The sequence below is a fragment of the Abramis brama genome (genome assembly GCF_963993115.1).
Source record: "Abramis brama genome assembly, chromosome: 22".
Taxonomy (NCBI): domain Eukaryota; kingdom Metazoa; phylum Chordata; class Actinopteri; order Cypriniformes; family Leuciscidae; genus Abramis; species Abramis brama.
The window spans coordinates 34,258,916-34,273,197 of record NC_139984.1 but is presented as its reverse complement, the minus strand read 5'-3'; the positions used below and the strand labels follow the sequence as shown (position 1 = coordinate 34,273,197).

The following is a 14,282-nucleotide window of genomic DNA, read 5'->3' as shown; positions in this document are numbered from 1 at the left end:
AATCTTTCTGAAAGTGATTCCAATGATAGTTACTTTGTATTGCTATTGTTATAGCTGTGGTGTCTCTTCTATTCTTTTAATATTTAGTATTTTTTTTAGAACTATATCTTTATCGTTATCTTTAATAGCTATTGTTCTTGGTGTGAACCAGCCTTAAAGGACAAATCCAGTGAAAAATGAACCTGGGGTTAATTAACACATGGTTACCGAGTCGATCGTTCCCTGCGATGCGTTTTCATGAAAATCGAATGTAAAGAGTTTTATCTTTAAAAACATTTTAGCTCATAACACTAGTATATGGGGCACAGAGTAAGTAAAAATAAATCGCTAGTTAATACCACTAACAAGGCTCAAAATAGCCTCACACTAACACGGTAACATAATGAGGGTCCTTACATACAAACCGAACATTACGCGTTGACATGCAGGATCCATCTTGGAAAACAGTCTCGACTAATCGAGCCACGAACGCCGTGCTACGTTAGATTTCACAAACGTAATTCCTATCGACCAGCTATCCTATCGACGGCGTTCGTGACTCGATTAGTCGAGACTGTTTTCCAAGATGGATCCTGCATGTCAACGCGTAATGTACTGTCTTTATAAAGTATCTTCTTATTAAACTGTCTGTACACTTACAAAGTTCTCAATGCTTCGGTTTGTATGTAGGGACCCTCATTATGTTACCGTGTTAGTGTGAGGCTATTTTGAGCCTTGTTAGTGGTATTAACTAGCGATTTATTTTTACTTACTCTGTGCCCCATATACTACTGTTATGAGCTAATCTGTTTTTAAAGATAAAACTCTATACATTCGATTTTCATGAAAACGCATCGCAGGGAACGATCGACTCGGTAACCATGTGTTAATTAAGCCCAGGTTCATTTTTCACTGGATTTGTCCTTTAATAGCCTAAATTCTGTTTAATCTGATCATCATATAATGTGACCGAGTTTCTTCAGAAAATTTGGAATAAACCACTCAATTCATATGGATTAGTTTTTTACGATCTCTTTATGAACGTTTATGACACTAAAGCTTATCTGCCTCCAGAAAAGTGCTAAATATTTTGATTTGCTAAACTCTGGACTATATATAAACAACAAGATGTATACTTCCTATTATTCCTGTTATGACCATTACTACTTAATATTATCACTACAGTTTTATTATTAACTACGTAAACCAGCGATGTATTCTCACATGGCTCCTGCTGGATAAAGTGTTGAGTTTTTCTCTTTGTCTCTGCAGGTTGTCTCACTGCAATATTAGAGACACAGCATGTGCTGCTCTGATTTCAGCTCTGAGTTCAAACCCATCACACCTGAGAGAACTCAATCTGAACTATAATCAGGACATTTAACAGTGACGCCACTCTCTGATCTACTGGATGCACATTGTGAAAGGAGTCATCGGATGCAAAATTCACTTTTATATGGTGTTTGCATATACAGTAAATGTCTTTGCAGTGTGTGGACACAACCACTATACAATGAAAAAAATAAAAAATTTTACACCTTTTTTTTTTATCCTCAAAAAGCCTAAACACTCTCAATAACCAAGCTGTTTGGATTTTCTGAGGAATATGATGTCATAATGCTCATGCTCCGCCCACGACCACCGAGAGACTGTCCTGTTTTAGCATGTTTCCGCCCTCAGCCACTTGTATATTGTCCACCAAAACCTTGGGAGAACCCAGGCTCAGTCAGGGGCCAGTTCTCCTCTGGCCAACGAGCGAACAGTGTATGATTATGATCCAGGCAGCATTACAGGTCAGAAGTCAGATTGGATCAGAACATTCCGAATATTTATCCAGTTCCTCTGTTTGGAAGTCGGAGTCACGGCGGTATGGAGACGAGTTTGTTGAGGATCAGAGCCGATGGCTGTCGTGTCGATGAGGCCTTCACAGGGCTGATGAGGCTGGCACTTCAGGGATGCGTCGTGTGCAGGCGCAGGTCCACCATCTGATCTGGGTCCGGCCTGGATCCGGCTGACTTCAGTAAACCTCGGAATAAACAGAAAGACTAACCTTAGCGTAGATGCCATTCTTCTTATGATGTAACGAGTACATCAAGTGTTATAGGAAGTGTTCCCGGTTCCGGCTGACCTAATCTATGCAGCCTAATAATCATTTAACTGATTTGAATAATATAAATGTATAATGTTCTATATGAATGCAAGGTTAAAGAGATGTGTTTTTAGTCTAGATTTAAACTGACAGAGTGTGTCTTGTTCCTGGACAATGTTAGGAAGACTGTTCCAAAGAGAAGGATCTACCGCCAGCAGTTGATTTTGATATTCTAGGTATTATCAACTGGCCGGAATTTTGAGATCGCAATAGACGTGAAGGACTATAATGCGTTAAGAGCTCGCTCAAGTACTGCGGAGCTAAACCATTTAGTGCCTTGTAAGTAATCAGCAATATTTAAAAATGTATGCAATGTTTAATAGGGAGCCAGTGCAGTGTTGACAGACCTGGGCTCAGGGCCGTAGCTAGAGGATTCGGGGCCCCCTGAAAAAATATTGATGTGGGCCCCCTCCACCCTCCACCGATAACATATACTGTAAATAGATGAGTATGGAGGCCCACATATAACAGAAGATGGTGATGTTGTTGTAAAACCTTTATTTTAAAAGATAAATGTATATAAAAATTACAACTAATAAAAATAAATTGTTAAATAATAATAAAACCAATTTTTAAAAAGTAGCAGCAAAATAATGTTTTTTCCCCCATCAGTCTGTTATACTTCGTAAATCAAAAAGTAAACATTTATAAATTGACAAGAATGCAGTCAAATTTAAAAAATAAAGTCATTTATTGTCTTATTTTTAAAAAAAGATAATATTATTAAATAAAGCTAAAATTTATTCATTCAAGTGCAGTGTGTTGTACTCGTGTTTTCTTGATTTAATAAATACATCATCAGCCGGCAGGTCCGGTGCATAATGCAATGCGTCGTGACTCGTGTCAATTTTTTAACTATTTACAATAGTGTAAAAAGATAGGAATTTTGACCATGTAATCATTCGGTCGATTGTGGTGCGCACCGATAGGCTAATGGAGAGTGACAGTACCGGCAGGCTGTAGACGGTAGTTTTCTTATTCCCAGCGAAATAACAATACAACCTGTCTTTAAGAACGTCTTGATCGACTGCGATACAACAACTCTCCTGGCCTCCCTCTCCTTCTTTTCATAGAGTTTCTGGTAGGCCTACCCTGATTTATGTTTTCTTTTCCCCAACATTTTGTCAGTCAATCTCCTGCTCTTCCACCAAGTTCATCGTTAACTTCAGGACCTGCCGCCTCAACTCTGATTGGTTCTGTTCACGAGCTGGGGTGGGACTTACTATTTTATTGGGTCCATCTGATGTTTGTCACTGACTGAATAATTAATAAATACTTTAGATCGGACTAAACCATTTATAGGGAGGTAAGAGATATTTGGAAAAATTATTTAACCAAATTGCATGTTTTTGTGGTTTTCATTTCAGGCATACAACTAATATAAATATTAGAATTTTTCATACAACAGGGGCCTATATAGTATAACTGCTGGATTTTGTGGGGCCCCCTGGGCAGCGGGGGCCCCTATAATTGTCACCACCTTTCACCCCACTAGCGACGGCCCTGCCTGGGCTAATATGGTCATACTTCCTGGTTCTGGTAAGAACTCAAGCTGCTGTGTTTTGGACCAGCTGTAGTTTGTTTATTAAGCGTGCAGGGCAACCACCCAGTAGAGCATTACAATAATCTAGCCTTGAGGTCATGAACGCATGTGTCAATGAGAGCATATGTCGTAATTTAGATATATTTTTAAGATGGAAGAAAGCGGTTCTACAGATGCTAGACACGTGACTTTCAAATGAAAGATTGGTATCAAAGAGTTCATTTTTGACACTAATGAGAGCTGTCTCAGTATTATGGTACGGTCTAAATCCTGACTGGAAATCCTCACAGATATCATTTCTTTCTAAAAAGGAACATAGTTGTGTTGATACTGCCTTTTCTATTAATTTTGACAGAAAATATTTGAGATCGGCCTGTAATTGACTAATTCTGTAGGATCAAGTTGCTTTTTTTTAATAAGAAGTTTTTGGTATGTATCCTAATGACAAAGATGAATTAATGATATTAAGAAGAGGATCTATGACCTCTGGGAGCATCCCTTTCAGTAGCTTAGTCGGTATAGGGTCTAACATACATGTTGCTGATTTAGATAAATTAACGAGTTTAACGAATTCTTGCTCTTCTATAGCAATGAATGAATGGAATTTTTCCTCAGGGAGACTACAATGCACTGCCTGATGCGATACTGTAGTAGACGTTTGCATAGTTATCTTTTTTTTCCTAATATTTTCAATCTTGTAAGTAAAGACGTTCATAAAGTCGTTACTGCTGTGCTGTTTGGAAACGTCCGGTGTTGAAGCTTTATTTTAGAAGACATAACTGAACATTTATTGAACCATAGCAAAAGTACATTTCTTACTTATGTAAATTTTTCATGTTTTTCATGTTTATTTAAAATTAGAAAATCTGATATTATTTTAATCTCCAATCTGTTATTTAAAAGTTGAGATAGTTCTTTAATGCTCCGCTAACTAGCAGAAGACACTTGCCAGGGTTAAATCCCAGATCTGCAGATGGGGAATGTCGTAACACTGCATTACCATGAGCCCCTGTTAGAACTATGCTATTCTATTCTATACTTTTATGAATTCTATTGAGAAACCATGAGGAAAAGGTAAATAGAGACTGAGAGTCAATGTTATATATACATGTATTGTACATGTACATTATACATGTATCAAATTTGTTTATTTTTAATTATTAAAAAATGCCATTATTTTATATGAAAAAGTTTTTAATTGTATTTTATTGAGAAAATATTTTAGTTTGTCTTGTATATTTTTTTATTAGATCAGATAACATTTTAAGCTGTCATATGATCATCTTACAACGTACCCCACCTATGGGGTATGTTGTCACATTTCACTTCCATTCTTTCGGGGCAAATCAAGAAATAATTATGCACAGAATTAATGAAACAAAACCACATAACTGTACTAGACGTGTGAAATCAATGCGGGGAAAATGAAATACTCTGAACCCTAAGTAGCTTTACACAAACTGAGAAAGTCAAAAAGCGTCAGGTTGTGCCCCGCTCTCCCCATATCCTTTTTTCAACAACCGACTTTCCAAAGATATACAATTGGAAGGTTTTTCTGTTTCACTTAATTGAGTAGTATGTTAAGGTTTTCATGTTTATGGTTGAAGAACCTAATGTATATATTTGTAATTAAAATATGGAATATTTTATAAATAAAGGAGTATGTTTTCAATATAGGGCTTACTGTTTTTTATTAACATAATTGGTAACACTTTACAATAAGGTTCATTAGTTAATGTATTAACTAACTAACATAAAATAACAATGAGCAATACATTTTTAGTTTTTTTTTATTAATCTTTGTTAATGTTATGGTAATAAAAATAGGCCTACAGCTGTTCATTGTTAGTTCATGTTAGTTCACAGTACATTAATGTTAACAAATACAACCTTTGATTTTAATAACGTATTAGTAAATGCTGAAATTAATATTAAGTAAGATAAGATTAATAAATGCTGTAGAAGTATTGTGCATTCTTAGTTCATGTTAACTAAGGTAGTTATCTAATGTTAACTAATGAACCTTATTGTAAAGTGTTACCACATAATTTATGTGACAAACATACCTCGAGTTACACAGTAATCAACAATCAGTTAGTAATGATGAACATAGGGATTTACCAGCACTTGATCGATATCGAGATTCGAGACAAACTTAAGTTAATTATAATCGAGTTGGTCTATATATTGTTACATTTTGAAAATTAACACCTTGCACGCGCTCTACACTGAGGTAAAATCCCGCCGTTTTCTAACTGACGTCTTTGAAAAAGCACGTGATCAACTATCAGAGATGTTGCCTCGGTAAAACATAGTTTAGAACATGGAAATGTTCATTTGAATTCCAGCGGTATATTTTTATCAGATAAATGGAAATAAAACTGGCATCTTTCTGAATGTCAGAAATAAACTCCCGCTGCTCGCCTTTTACGACGTGATGACGTGTACAGTTAGGTGAGTGGGGAAAGAAGGCAAAAAACAAAACAAAACAAAAGGTCTGAATGTCTTTATAACCACCATAATATTTGTGGTGGTTTCTGTAGTTTACGCCATTTCACCAATAGGTGGCGCCATGTCCACTGAGTGTCTTTACAAGCAGGTCGATCTGATTCATACACGAATATTACGATCATTCATTTACATGTATTCATTTAGCAGACATTTTGATCAGGATGATCTGTGAATATTATTATTGTATCCTGTGGAAAATATGTCTATCTTCGGAAGGGCATTACTAAATGAATGGGTCATTGTTATCCTTTTGTTAATGTTGGTTAATTAACTAACAATGAGCAATATATTTGTTACAGTATTTATTAATCTCTGTTAACATTGTCATTGTTAGTTCATGTCAGCTGAGGTCCATTCAATAATGCTATCAAATACAACCAAGATTTTATTAATGTATTAATAAATGTTAAAATTAACATCAACTAAGATTTTAAATGCTTTAGAAGTATTTTTCATTGTTATTTCATGTTAATTAATTGAACCTTATTGTTGCTATTAAAAAAAGACCCATTTTTTCTATTGCATATTTATATACAAAAGGAGTATGCAAACTAATGCACTCAGCTTTTATAGTTTTTAAACTGTCCTGTGTGACAACTAGCCCCGGTTTCCCCTAAGAGTTTGTTTTATTTTATTATTATTATTATTTTTTAACTTGTAAACAACATAAAAAAAAAAAAAAAAAAAACAGGCATCAAAGACAAAAGCTCCAAAGATAAACAGAGAGAGAAAAAAAGTATAAAAAAGACATTCACATTTTTTTTACATTTTACCCTTTTACATTTTTCGCAACTTTAAGAGACTTCATTAAAAGAGTGAATTCGTTACAGAAAACCTTGTAGGCTTTAAAGGAGGAGATTTGGATAATCGACATTTATGAATAGCCTAAAGAATTTTTCGGATCGGAATAATAAAGTTAGCAAAACTGTCAATTCTTTTATCTTCATAAACATAATGATAAATAATTCCCCCCCTAAGAGCAGTGAATATATGATGTTGGTGATGACGTGTCTTCAGAGCTCATGTGATCATGCAGCTGCTGTCCGCGGTGCTGAAAACCTCCACAAACATGCTCTTTCTGGAGCTCTGCTCTCAAATAATACCTACAATAAACGATGATTTATTGGCTCATAATATCTGATTCTTCTGTGGATCATCATCCGCGCGCGCTCAGGGCGGGTCGTGTGACGTCACGCGCGCGTTCATCGGTCCAGACACTCGGCGAGTCCGCGCGACCGTAACAGATATTTTGTTTTTAACCTCAAAAGCCTCTAAAAAAACATTAATTGAAGAGGAGCGAAGGGAATAAACGAAGAGTGGAAATGTCTGTGGCGGGGCTAAAAAAGCAGTTTCACAAAGCGACTCAGGTAAGAGAAATCCGTCCGTTATTCGCGCTGATGATGAGGATGATGATGATGACACGATGGGTTTGGTCGCTATGAAGCCATCACACATCAATCATAACACTGTTCATTTGAGTGTGAATTCAGAAAACGAGTGTTTGTTCCAGAAGTAGACGCTTATCTGCAGTTAGTGTGGTCGTTTTTGAATGTATGAAAACAGCGCGAGACCTGCGGGTGACCAAACACCGTCACGTGATCTCAAATATTCACGCGCGTTATGTAATCGGCCGCGCGCGCTGAAATGATGCTCACCTGAAGAGAAAGAGACAGATTTCTGGGTTTTATTTGTAAAAAGATATATCTTCTGTGTAGACACAAAGCTTAAAGACTTGTGTACACAATGCTATTTTTTTTTCCAACCTGTTGACATTCACATCATTTTTGTACAAGAAAAAACAGTTCGTGACACTTATAGCGGGGCATGTTGTCACAGTGGAAGCCTGTGGAAATTTAAAGTGAAACATATCTTTCACAATATGTATTTAAATGGTTTTGGAATTGTTTGATAGAATTTACATAAAATATTATTACAATTATTCTGAACATATAACGTTACTGTTAGAGAAAACAAATATTTATGACTTTTTTATTGCATTTCAATCTTCTCATGTATGTCTTAATAATGATAGTCAGTTTGTCACATCAAAGACATTACATTTACAATTATTAATTTAGCAGATGCATTTATCTAAAATGACTTACAAGAGGGGATTATTCATAATACATTCAATGGCAGATGTTTGTTTAAAATAGCTCCACGCCTCCCAGTCAACCAGAAATAGAAATGTGAATCAATGTTCTGTCCTTACCACACACACACACACACACACACACACACACACACACGCCAACATGAATCAATACTCAAAGTGAACAGAAACAATGTCACATTGGTGGTTAGTTCAGTCTTCACTGGTATTTAAAGTTGCAGTGGATAATCAATTTTTAATGTTGAATTCATCAGACAAACAGCAGAAGAAGAAACAGAGAAATGAGGGATTTTTTGGGCTAAAGGGATTTACTCACGAACGATGCTCCTAGATCTGGAAAGATTAGTGTGTGAAATTGGATGCTAGCCTTGCACACGTGTGTGTGTGTGTGTGTGTGTGTGTGTGTGAGTGAGTGAGTGAGAGAAAGTGTGTGTGTGTGTGTGTATGTGTATGTGTGTGTGTGTGTGTGTCTGAAAGTGTGTGTGTGTGTGAGAGAGAGAGAGAGAGAGAGAGTGTTTGAACAAGATGAGATTATGTCACAATATGCTGATGAACATTAAATTAACATTATTAGGAAATTTAGCCTAAATTATATGTTTAATAAATATTTATAATTGTATAAATTAGACAATTTATGGTGACACTTTACAATAATGTTCCATTGGGGACATTTTTATTTAATATTCATCAATATTATTGATCTGCCTGCATTAACACCATTATATGAGAACTGAACTGAGCTGGACGATGACATCACGGTTTACTCCAGAGCGGCGATATATATATATAAATGAACAAAATTAATAACCTTTTTACAGCAAAAATGAAACATCTCTGAACTTACTTAAGCTGGACTGTGACGCTATTTTCTTCTGGAAACAAACTTTGTTGCATTATTTTCCTGTTATCTCTGTAAAGCTGCTTTGAAACACTCTGTGTTGTTAAAAGTGATTTATAAATAAAGTGACTTGACATTACTTAAATACAAAGTTGTGTCTTGAAACTCTTGATGGCACAGGCTGACAGGTCCTTAACTCTATCTGCCTGCAATCACATCATAATCTATAGTCAAGTCAAGTCACCTTCATTTATATAGCGCTTTTATTAATATAGATTGTTTCATAGCAGCTTTACAGTGATAATATAGGGCACAGCTGAGCAGCAGCAACAGCAATAACAACCGCAGTAACAGCAGCAGCAGCAACAATAACAGCAGCAGCAGCAATAACAGCAGCAATAACAGTAACATCAGCAGGAATAACAGCAGCAGCAATAACAGCAGCAATAACAGTAACAGCAGCAATAACAGTAGCAGCAGCAATAACAGTAACAACAGCAATAACAGCAGCAGCAGCAATAACAGTAACAGCAGCAGCAATAACAGTAACAGCAGCAGCAGCAGCAAGAACAGCAGCAGCAATAACAGTAACAGCAGCAATAACAGTAACAGCAGCAGCAATAACAGTAACAGCAGCAGCAGCAATAACAGCAGCAGCAATAACAGTAACAGCAGCAATAACAGTAACAGCAGCAGCAATAACAGTAACAGCAGCAGCAATAACAGTAACAGCAGCAATAACAGTAACAGCAGCAGCAATAACAGTAACAGCAGCAATAACAGTAACAGCAGCAGCAGTAACAGCAGCAATAACAGTAACAGCAGCAATAACAATAACAGCAGCAGCAATAACAGTAACAGCAGCAATAACAGTAACAGCAGCAGCAATAACAGTAACAGCAGCAGCAATAACAGTAACAGCAGCAATAACAGTAGCAGCAGCAATAACAGTAACAGCAGCAGCAATAACAGTAACAGCAGCAGCAATAACAGTAACAGCAGCAATAACAGTAACAGCAGCAGCAATAACAGTAACAGCAGCAGCAATAACAGTAACAGCAGCAGCAATAACAGTAACAGCAGCAATAACAATAACAGCAGCAGCAATAACAGTAACAGCAGCAATAACAGTAACAGCAGCAATAACAGTAACAGCAGCAGCAATAACAGTAACAGCAGCAATAACAGTAACAGCAGCAATAACAATAACAGCAGCAGCAATAACAGTAACAGCAGCAATAACAGTAACAGCAGCAGCAATAACAGTAACAGCAGCAGCAATTACATTTACATTTATTCATTTAGCAGACGCTTTTGTCCAAAGCGACTTACAAATTGGGACTAAATTAAGCGAGTCATCGTGAAGAGGCAAAAACAACGCAAGAAGTGCTCAAAATACGAAGTCCAGGCATTATTCAGAGTAGCATAAGCCCGATAAGCGAGAATTTACAGGAAAAGGAATTTTTTTTTTTATTATTTTTTTTTTTTTTATGAGGTTAAGTGCTCACGGAAGAGATGAGTTTTCAGCTCTTTTTTGAATGTTGTCAGGGATTCTGTATTCCGGATGCGGGTGGGGAGATCATTCCACCAGCAGGGAACTGTGAATGAGAATGTTCTGGAAAGCGATTTTTTGGCTCTCTGTGATGGAACCACGAGACGTCGCTCGTTGGCCGATCGTAGGCTTCTGGTAGGGATGTAGACTCGTAGGAGTGAGTGAAAGTAGGAGGGAGCTGAGCCTGTGACAGATCTGTAAGCAAGCGTCAATGCCTTGAACTTGATGCGAGCAGCGAGAGGTAGCCAGTGCAGAGAGATGAACAGAGGAGTGACGTGGGCCCTCTTGGGCTCGTTGAAGACAAGACGAGCTGCAGCATTCTGGATCATTTGTAGAGGTTTAGTTGCACATGATGGAAGTCCAGCCAGAAGAGCATTGCAGTAGTCAAGCCTAGTAATGACCATGGCCTGGACGAGAAGTTGTGTTGCATGCTCAGTTCGGAAAGGCCTGATCTTCCTGATGTTGTGCAGTGCAAACCTGCATGATCGAGCTGTCTTTGAAATGTGATCTGTGAAAGTCAGCTGGTCATCAAACGTTACTCCAAGATTTCTGACCGACCTTGATGGGGTGATTGATGATGATTCTAGCTGGATAGTGAAGTCGTGCTGTAGAGACGGATTGGCAGGGAGGACGAGAAGCTCAGTCTTTGCCAGGTTGAGCTGCAGGTGATGATCCTTCATCCATGTCGAGATGTCCGCCAGACAGCTTGAGATCCGTGCAGCTACTGTGGGATCATCTGGTTGAAATGAGAGGAAGAGCTGTGTGTCATCAGCATAGCAATGGTAAGAGAAACCATGTGCCTGTATGATGTGTCCCAGTGATGTGGTGTAGATGGAGAAGAGCAAGGGTCCAAGGACTGAACCCTGAGGAACCCCTGTGGTCAGTTGATGTGCTCTGGATGCCTCGCCTCTCCATGCGACCCTGAAGGACCTACCTGTGAGATAGGACTCAAACCAGTGGAGGGAAGTTCCTGTGATGCCCAGAGATGAAAGGCTGGTCATAAGGATCTGATGATTCACAGTGTCAAAGGCAGCAGATCCAGGAGAATGAGGACTGAAGATTTGGAAGCAGCTTTTGCGATCCGTAGGGCTTCTGTGACCGACAGTAATGCAGTCTCAGTTGAATGCCCTTTCAGGTTGACGCCCAGCTGGTTGTTCAGAGACAAGAATGATGTTACTTGGTTGAAAACAGCTCGTTCAAGTGTTTTCGCAATGAATGGTAGGAGAGAGATAGGTCTGTAATTCTCTACAAATGATGTGTTTAGTGTTGGTTTTTTAAGCAGTGGAGTAACCCGAGCCTGCTTGAATGCGGTAGGGAAGGTGCCAGTCTGGAGGGATGAGCTGATGATGTGTGTGAGTGCTGGTAGAAGTGTGGGAGAGATGGCTTGTAGAAGGTGTGAGGGGATGGGGTCTAGTGGGCAGCTGGTAGGATGACTGGAGAGGAGAAGTGTAGATACTTCTTCCTCGGTTAGCGGAGAGAAGGAGGAGAGAGGGATATTGGCTGTGGGAGAGGTTGGTCTAGGTTCCTGTGTGTGTGGAGCTGAGAACTGACTGCTGATAGATGTTATTTTGTTGGTGAAGAAGTTAGCAAAATCGTCAGCAGTTAAAGAGGAGGTGGGTGGTGGTGGAGGTGGACAGAGGAGAGAGTTGAATGTCTTGAAGAGTGATCGTGTGTTAGAGGAGCTGTTGATCTTGTTGTGGAAGTAGGAAGATTTTGCAGCTTGGACATCAACAGAAAATGAAGAGAGGAGAGATTGATACATACTCAAGTCAGATGTGTCTTTTGATTTGCACCATTTCCTCTCCGCTGCCCTGAGTTCGGTCCGATGTTCACGAAGAACCTCAGATAACCAGGGGTTAGAGGGAGTGGCGCGTGCAGGCCTGGAGGAGAGAGGGCAGGTATTGTCTAGAGAAGAGGTTAGAGTGGAGAATAAGGTATCCGTTGCGGTATTCACATCCAGAGATGAGAATTGTGAGGGTGAGGGAAGAGAAGATGACACGGCAGAGGAAAGATGCCGTGCAATAACAGTAACAGCAGCAATAACAGTAACAGCAGCAATAACAGTAACAGCAGCAATAACAGCAGCAGCAATAACAGCAGTAATAACAGTAACAGCAGAAATAACAGCAGCAGCAATAACAGCAGCAGCAATAACAGTAACAGCAGCAATAACAGTAACAGCAGCAGCAATAACAGCAGTAATAACAGTAACAGCAGCAGCAATAACAGTAACAGCAGCAATAACAGTAACAGCAGCAGCAATAACAGTAACAGCAGCAGCAATAACAACAGCAGCAATAACAGCAGCAGCAATAACAGTAACAGCAGCAATAACAGTAACAGCAGCAATAACAGTAACAGCAGCAATAACAGTAACAGCAGCAATAACAGTAACAGCAGCAATAACAGCAGCAGCAATAACAGTAACAGCAGCAATAACAGTAACAGCAGCAGCAATAACAGCAGCAATAACAGTGCAGCAGCAATAACAGTAACAGCAGCAGCAATAACAGTAACAGCAGCAATAACAGCAGCAATAACAGTAACAGCAGCAATAACAGCAGCAATAACAGTAACAGCAGCAGCAATAACAGCAGCAATAACAGTAACAGCAGCAATAACAGCAGCAGCAATAACAGCAGCAATAACAGTAACAGCAGCAATAACAGTAGCAGCAATAACACTAACAGCAGCAATAACAGTAACAGCAGCAATAACAGTAACAGCAGCAATAACAGTAGCAGCAATAACACTAACAGTAGCAGCAATAACAGTAACAGCAGCAGCAATAACAGTAACAGCAGCAGCAATAACAGTAAGAGCAGCAATAACAGTAACAGCAGCAATAACAGTAACAGCAGCAATAACAGCAGCAGCAATAACAGTAACAGCAGCAGCAGCAATAACAGCAGCAGCAATAACAGTAACAGCAATAACAGCAGCAATAACAGTAACAGCAGCAATAACAGCAGCAGCAATAACAGTAACAGCAGCAGCAGCAATAACAGCAGCTGCAATAACAGCAGCAGCAATAACAGTAACAGCAGCAGCAATAACAGTAACAGCAGCAGCCATAACAGTAACAGCAGCAGCAATAACAGTAACAGCAGCAATAACAGCAGCAGCAATAACAGTAACAGCAGCAATAACAGTAACAATAACAGCAGCAGGAATAACAGTAACAGCAGCAATAACAGCAGCAGCAATAACAGTAACAGCAGCAATAACAGCAGCAGAAGCAGCAATAACAGTAACAGCAGCAATAACAGCAGCAGCAATAACAGTAACAGCAGCAATAACAGCAGCAACAATAACAGTAACAGCAGCAGCAGCAATAACAGCAGTAATAACAGTAACAGCAGCAGCAATAACAGTAACAGCAGCAGCAATAACAGTAACAGCAGCAGCAATAACAGCAGCAATAACAGTAACAGCAGCAATAACAGCAGCAGCAATAACAGTAACAGCAGCAATAACAGTAACAGCAGCAGCAATAACAGTAACAGCAGCAGCAATAACAGCAGCAGCAATAACAGTAACAGCAGCAATAACAGTAACAGCAGCAGCAATAACAGCAGCAGCAATAACAGTAACAGC

The 14,282-nt window shown here is 38.8% G+C and overlaps 2 protein-coding genes across 3 annotated transcripts in view; both read left to right on the top strand.

Annotated features, from left to right (window-relative positions):
* The window catches only part of LOC311072813 (NACHT, LRR and PYD domains-containing protein 3), a 31,164-nt gene extending 28,211 nt beyond the window's left edge, over window positions 1–2,953 (top strand). For both annotated transcript variants that reach the window (XM_084098095.1, XM_084098096.1), the window contains one exon: window positions 1,252–2,953. In XM_084098095.1, coding sequence (XP_083954221.1) covers window positions 1,252–1,363 — 112 coding nt within the window. In that variant the 3' untranslated portion in view covers window positions 1,364–2,953. The remainder of the gene's footprint in view (window positions 1–1,251) is intronic.
* Window positions 2,954–7,348: 4,395 nt separating this feature from the next.
* Window positions 7,349–14,282, top strand: part of sh3gl2b (SH3 domain containing GRB2 like 2b, endophilin A1) — a 17,902-nt gene continuing 10,968 nt past the window's right edge. The window contains exon 1 of the mRNA XM_084099339.1: window positions 7,349–7,549. Within this exon, the coding sequence (XP_083955465.1) occupies window positions 7,505–7,549 (45 nt within the window). The 5' untranslated portion in view covers window positions 7,349–7,504. The remainder of the gene's footprint in view (window positions 7,550–14,282) is intronic.